Consider the following 6,805-nt stretch of genomic DNA (forward strand, 5'->3'; position numbering starts at 1 on the left):
TTTTCCTGTGCCAGCTCCACCAGTTACAAACAAATGAAATGGATCTGGATTTTGGCCATTCTTTTTCTTAAGGCACCAGTCTCTAACTTTGTAAAACACTTCTTGTTGCTTTGAGTTTAGTGATTGCAGAAGAGGTGTGACTTCATTTTTCTCTGGCAAAGACAAACACAGTAGATTTGTTCCTGTACCTTCTCGATTGTCTGTACTTAAATCGGGCACTGATTTCTCAGAAATGTCTTCATCTTCTACATTTACAGTTTGTCTGTCCTCCATGCATTCCAGTCTAATCTTTTCTGTTTCTGGACACAGTTCACACCATGCGTCCTCTTGAGGACCCTGTGCATCTAAAATTCTTTCTGCTTCTTCTAAATTTTCCCCATCTTTAACAAATTCTGACATATTGCAATCCACAATGTGTTTCACTGACAGTAACGTTTTCTCTCCAGAATACTTGACATATCCTGTTTCATAGAAAGTCTCATATGTTTCAAACTTTGCGGGCTTGAGTTGACATTTATCTCTGTATGGCAGAAACAGTTGTAAGATACTTTGATAGTATTTTTCACTAGCAGCCTCTACTGAAAATCTTGGAAATCTGATAACTGCTGGTTTTGTTTTGGTCCTTTTTCTAATGTAACCCAACTTGTTTGAAAGTTTGAATGTTGTTTCTTCATTTATTTTCTTTGGCAATTGTGATTCGGCTAAAACAGCAAATTCTGAACAAAATGATGCAAGGCACATTTTCTGAAACATGTCAATGTTTGGTCTTCCTTCATATCTGTCCACAATATTTGTCAGCCATATATCAGATTCATCTTTTGCATCATCTGGTTTTTCATTAGAATCTTTCGGCTTTTTTATTTTAGAGTCAGTCTTTCTTCTGACATCTTTCAAAGGAATGCTCATTCTACAAGGATTTTCTCCAACTGGTACAAATTCTACCTTTCTTGAACATTCTCTCAACCTTAATCCAGTCACTCTATAAACAGCCTCTTGAGCACTTATCTCCCTATGGTGCATGTAAGCAGTACCAACTTTCTTCATTGCCTCCTGCGCGTGTAGATTTCCTTCAATAGCTTCATTCTTTGTGTGTTGCAGTAGTAATCCTAGTTCTCGTTCAGCTTTACTTATATAACTTATGATGTAAACAACACAAGAAAATGCGTCTAAAATGTACTGGATGTCCATATTTGCATTCCATGCTCTCAAAAGATGTTTGTTGTATTGATTTGTATACACTTCAATGGGTTCTCTTTTCAAAACAATAGTATTTCTCTTTGTAATGAAGCTAAAGCATAATTCAAACTCTTCCTGCGTCAGTCCGGATTTCTGAAGTAGGTTTGAAGTGGTAACATTTTCATTGGACTTTAAAGTGTCCCACATAAATGATAGTCTTTCTTTGGCCAGTTGATCTTCATTTCTGTCGGTAGAACTAGTTTCATGAGGCTTTGAAATGAATGTTCTCTGGGAAGGTGGTCTGGGAAAATTAAATCTACAAACTGTTCCCTTCTTTTTGCATGACTTGGAATGGTTTTTACTGTGTTGCTGTACAGACATCACAATGTCGTGTAGCTCTTGATCCTCTTGTTCATCTGGTACTTCACATGTTACATATCTATCGATAAACTCCACAACCTCAGAATCAGAGTTTTCTCCAAATTTCGGAGCACCTTCTATCCAAAATAAACAATGTGTATGTGGAGAGCCTCTTTGTTGGAATTCAATTCTATAGAAATAATCAATGACTTTTCCAATTGGTTCAGCGTCTGACATGATAACATTATTAAGAAATGTGTGAAATCTGTGGTCAAACATTCTAGCTGCAGTAACTGGGTTACTACGCAGAATTTTGCATTTATCATTCCATGTGAGGTTTTCTAACTTTCGTGTATCTCCCTGCTGTTTAAGAATAGTTTCTACAATTTCTGTCCATCTAAAATCTGCAGATGAAAAGGAACAAAAAAACTGCGGTATACCCAACTGACGTATCATTGCAAAGATATCTTTTTGTGCAGCTTGCCAATACGGTGGTGTTCCGCGGACTGGTTTTAAAAATTTGATTGCTTCGTCTTTTTTAAAGAGGTTCTTTAAAACATTCTTGTCACAGAGCATTTCTCCGGTAATTTTGGATCCATCTGCAGAAAACGCTGATTCTTTCCTCAATGATATTTGAACATTTGAAATAACTCTTTCTAATTCTGATAAATACTGACTAAAGAATAAATAGGATGTATCTCTAGCAAATCTATTCTCAACACTCATCAGTCGAAGATTAAAGTATCTTCCAAGTGTTAACTTTTCATTTCGTTCTTCTGAATAAGTGTTTTTCCCACTCGGAAAATGAACAGGGAATGTTTTTGCTTCAATGCCTTCCTCTTTTAGAACTGAAACTGGGTTGTTCCCCTCTGCCGGTGAAATTTCAAACACTTTGTCAAAGCATAAATCCAATACTTCTTGTCCAATGTCAGCTGGTTGTAAACAAGTATCTAACTGAATTCCTCGCAAGTTTTCGTCTAGGAATGATTCAGCTTCATTTTCTGTACATTTTACTGTGATATCTTCACTGTTCTCTGAAGCATTATCACATCTGCTTGACGTAATTTCTGCATTTGCAGTTTCATCATCACAATCAACAATATCATCCAATTCTTTTTCTTCAGGAATTGGATTAAGCCAATTTTCATTTACTTTAACATCAGAGTACCAGAAATTGTTTTCTTTTAAAAACAATAATGCTTCCTCTAAATGTTTGGAATTTACAAACTGATATTCTTCATATCCCTTGTACTTCAACTTTCTTTTCAGTTTAACTTTCAGCAACAGATTTTCGTCCTCTGATCTCGGCAAAATAGAGGTTACTTTTCTCAGATCAGACGGTACACAAACAACAGGACCATGAACACCTTTCTGTCCTCCTTTTGGCAAACCAAGTATTTTCATGAAAGGTATATTCAGTGATATCAGATGTTGTTCTAACGAATTGAGACATTCAAGCACTTCTGGTACTTTTTCTAACTCAGTGTTGTTTGCAAATGACATACAGGGTACATCTCCTTTTAATAACTTTCTGTGGCATGTATAACAAATCCAGAGGTTTGTCCTACTTGTTCCTGCAAATGAACACCCTGAAGCACAGTCTGTGTCACATTTGTGCAGATATTTTTCAGAAATACACGTTTCAAGTAACATGCTGTTGTATTTCTCTTTATTGCAAAAGAGTACCTGATTTTCAAATAACAATCTGAAGCAACATGAGCAAACATATTCTGGTCCACTTTTAACGTCTGCTTTGAATTTCTCAATGACATTTTCGATATTTTCACATTCTTTTTTCAGTACGTCCCGTCTAAATTTCACTTGACATTTAATTTTTTCTCTGTGTGCTTCGATTTGGTCATATTTACGTTTGCTTGTTTCTTTGACTGTATTTCTAAAATTGATATCCTTTTCATACTTATTCATGCTGAAATTTTTGACATACTCTCTGAAATCGTCGTCTTTTTCATACTTCTCTTTGCTTGCATTCTTCTTTTTTTCTCTGAAATCGTCGTCTTTTTCATACTTCTCTTTGCTTGCATTCTTCTTTTTTTCTCTGAAATCGTCGTCTTTTTCATATTTCTCTTTGCATGCATTATTCATTTTTTCTCTGAAATCTGCATCAGTTTCAAACTTTTCTTTGCTTGCATTCTTCTTTTTTTCTCTGAAATCGTCATCTGTCTCATACTTCTCTTTGCTTGCCGCCTTAACTTTTTCTCTGAATTCATAGTTGGTTTCATACTTTATTTTGTTAGCATTCTTTATCGTTTCCCTGTATTCATCATCATTTTTATAATGGTTTTTCATGCGTTTTATAATAGTTGCTCTATGTTTTGGATCTGTTTCATATTTTTGTTTTGAAGTATTTTTCTTCTTTTCCCTAAATTCCTTGCTTGTTTTGTACTTTTCTTTTTCTTTAACAGCCTTTGATGAATCTCTGAAAGTTTCTTGGTTACAGTCCATACTGTCCGTTTTTAATACCTTTGTTACAGGAGCATTCATTTGCTTTACTCTTTTAGCATTACGTTTTCTTCCCCCTATTTTCGAGTTCTTAGTTTGCATGTTCCTTGTTGCTTGTGAAAGATCTTTATCATTTACAAATGTCACACATTCATAATGATTGGAATTCCCTGTATGTTTTAGGTAAATCGATTCACCTTTAACTTTATTGTTTGAACATATCTGAGAAGATGAATATTTGATCCAAGATCCATTTAGAAAGGTAAATATATCTGTCTTTAGGAGATCTGCAGCAGCTAAAATTTCAAGCTCTGTTCCCCATGTTTTGTCATTCTCCATTTTGGACATTTGGATATACTGCTCAACGGACTGAAACTCCGGTCTTAAAAATGATTTCAAAGCATCTGTCTTCTTAATGTGGTTAACAACAGCCCCTCTAACCTTGTGATAATACTGTTGTCTATTTGATACTGCATATGAGATTGCTCTGAACAGACAATTACCATCTTCCTCTATCGATTTTGTTTCTTTTGGAGGTCCCATATTGTAAACAACGTCAGACTGTTTCTTACATACTTGTTTAGAAGAAATGTGCAGCACATTGCATAATTCTCTTTTGGTTGCAATTGTAAGAGGTATGAAATTGTAACTCGTGCGGTCTTCATTTTCTGATACAATTTCTATGTCTGAAGAACACTGCAGTAGTGAACTACTTGTGTCATCTTGAATTTTTAATTCACATTCCGGAATACTCAAATGGTTATGGATCATATCTTCACTTTCTGAGACATCTTCAGTGGGTAATGATTCGTGTTTTGAGAAATTACTATCACTCCTAGGAAGATTAGACTCTCTTCCTGGCATAGGTGCATTCTCTGACTCTTGTCCAGATGGATAATTAACATTATTTTGCATCAAGCCATCCTCCATTGCATTGAAACTGTGCAAAACATTCTCAGTTGACAAAATTTCCTCGGTTGTTATTCTAATACCAGTGACTTCAAACCACTGATTAGTCTGATCTACTCCATGCACTAAATTACAGCAATAATCATATAAATGATCCAAGTTCTCTAATTGCATTAGTAAACTTTTTCCATTCCCATCAACTAAACCAAATGAATTTCTTGAGTGTGAATCAAACAAATAGAGATCATGTTTGTACTTGATCACCATAAAAGTTTGATTAATGGCACATATGAAACAACCATCAGAGTTCATGAGTGATTCTTGTATTGCCAAATCTAGTGGTAGACAATTACCAAATGCACTGAAATCAATGGTCCCATTACTATCAATTGTTGCTGAGATCGAGTCTTTTTTTCTAATCTGCATCATTTTACCTGATATTTCAATCATTTCTGGTAAGTCTGACATCAACAACAAGTCATTTGTTCCATGAATCCAAGTATAGATCTCATTTCCCTCAATTAAGACATTGTCCAGATATGCCTGATCCCACTTATCTACATCTTTCAATTTGCTGTGAGCAATTGCTGACAAACTATTAGCAACGCATTGCTTTCCACTATTTCTTCCAAACCTGGAATCTCCTTGGTGAAAAGTACCTTGAACTACTGCCAGTTTAATTTCTTTTCCTGAGTTGAATTGGCTTTCTTTTCTATCAACCTTGCGCATCTTAGATGGTGGAGATCTTGCAGTTTTGTTTTTGTTTTCTATTTCTTGTTTGTTTCTCTTCAGCATATTTGTTTCATTTCTATTTGTTTTATTCTCTATTTGATTTGGACATTTTATAGAGGTGACGCTCTCAGGACATTTTATAGAGATGTTGCTCTCTTCAGGACAGTTTAAAGAGGTGTTGCTCTCTTCAGGACATTTTATAGAGGTGACGCTCTCTTCAGGACATTTTATAGAGGTGACGCTCTCTTCAGGACATTTTATAGAGGTGACGCTCTCTTTAGGACATTTTATAGAGGTGACGCTCTCTTCAGGACAGTTTAAAGAGATGACGCTCTGTCCAGTGGCCTGATTTCGTCTCTGCTGCATCCTGAGTCTCTGCTCTGATGCCTTTCTTTCAGCTGATTTCTTGGCTTTACGTGGCATTTTCTAAAAAATATGAAAAAACAATTAAAAATTATAATTTTGTTTCAAAAATCAAAAGTTAAAGAGAATAAAATATGATTGTTGAAGCACCTTTTCTTTGTGTTAAACATACTGACATTTACCTTGATATTTCAAACATATTGTTTGTAGTTCCTACTTTATTATATATATTTTAAGCTCAACTAAAATGAAATGATAAATAAAATCATTATTTATCATATCTCAATAATACTAGTATTAATCTGGGTATTTTTCTTCTTAGAGTACCAATGTTGCCTTAACTTTGCATAAGTAAAGCAAAGAGTTGTTAAATACTGAGCAAAATAATTTATCTAAATTACTATGTTAACTCTTTAAGTTATTTTGACCATTAATAATATCATTATTGCATTTCATCTTTAAAATGCCCATTTAAATTTAAATTTTGGTCATCAAGAATCTTTCTACAGAGTATGAGTTCAGGTCTCGGCAAGATTCTTTACATTTTCTGCATTGAATGTGTCATAATGAGTAACAGTCAAAATTATGGTCAGTTTTGTACCAAGTATGAGCCTCTAATTATTCCTATATACAAAGTTATAGCCCGAACAATATTTTCATGGTCTTTTGCAATAACCTATAACTTGCTGTAATGACCTTTAGACAAGGTCATGTCAAATTCCATCCATAACAATTTTGTATCACTTACTTATATCCCAGGCACTGATACTATAAATATTTTCAGTTCCCTTAAATCTAAATGTTA

The 6,805-nt window shown here is 34.6% G+C and overlaps 1 protein-coding gene across 1 annotated transcript; it reads right to left on the reverse strand.

Annotated features, from left to right (window-relative positions):
- Positions 1–27: 27 nt before the first annotated feature.
- LOC134251199 (uncharacterized) lies at positions 28–6,060 on the reverse strand (the record flags this gene model as incomplete). The annotated part of the gene is made up of 1 exon (XM_062733585.1): positions 28–6,060. A coding segment is annotated over exon 1 (6,033 nt), but the record flags the coding sequence as incomplete, so codon positions are not given.
- Positions 6,061–6,805: the final 745 nt, after the last annotated feature.

This window comes from Saccostrea cucullata, unplaced genomic scaffold, assembly GCF_032062105.1.
Source record: "Saccostrea cucullata isolate Sc308-1 unplaced genomic scaffold, CSIRO_AGI_Scuc_v1 ctg18992, whole genome shotgun sequence".
Classification (NCBI taxonomy): Eukaryota; Metazoa; Mollusca; class Bivalvia; order Ostreida; family Ostreidae; genus Saccostrea; species Saccostrea cuccullata.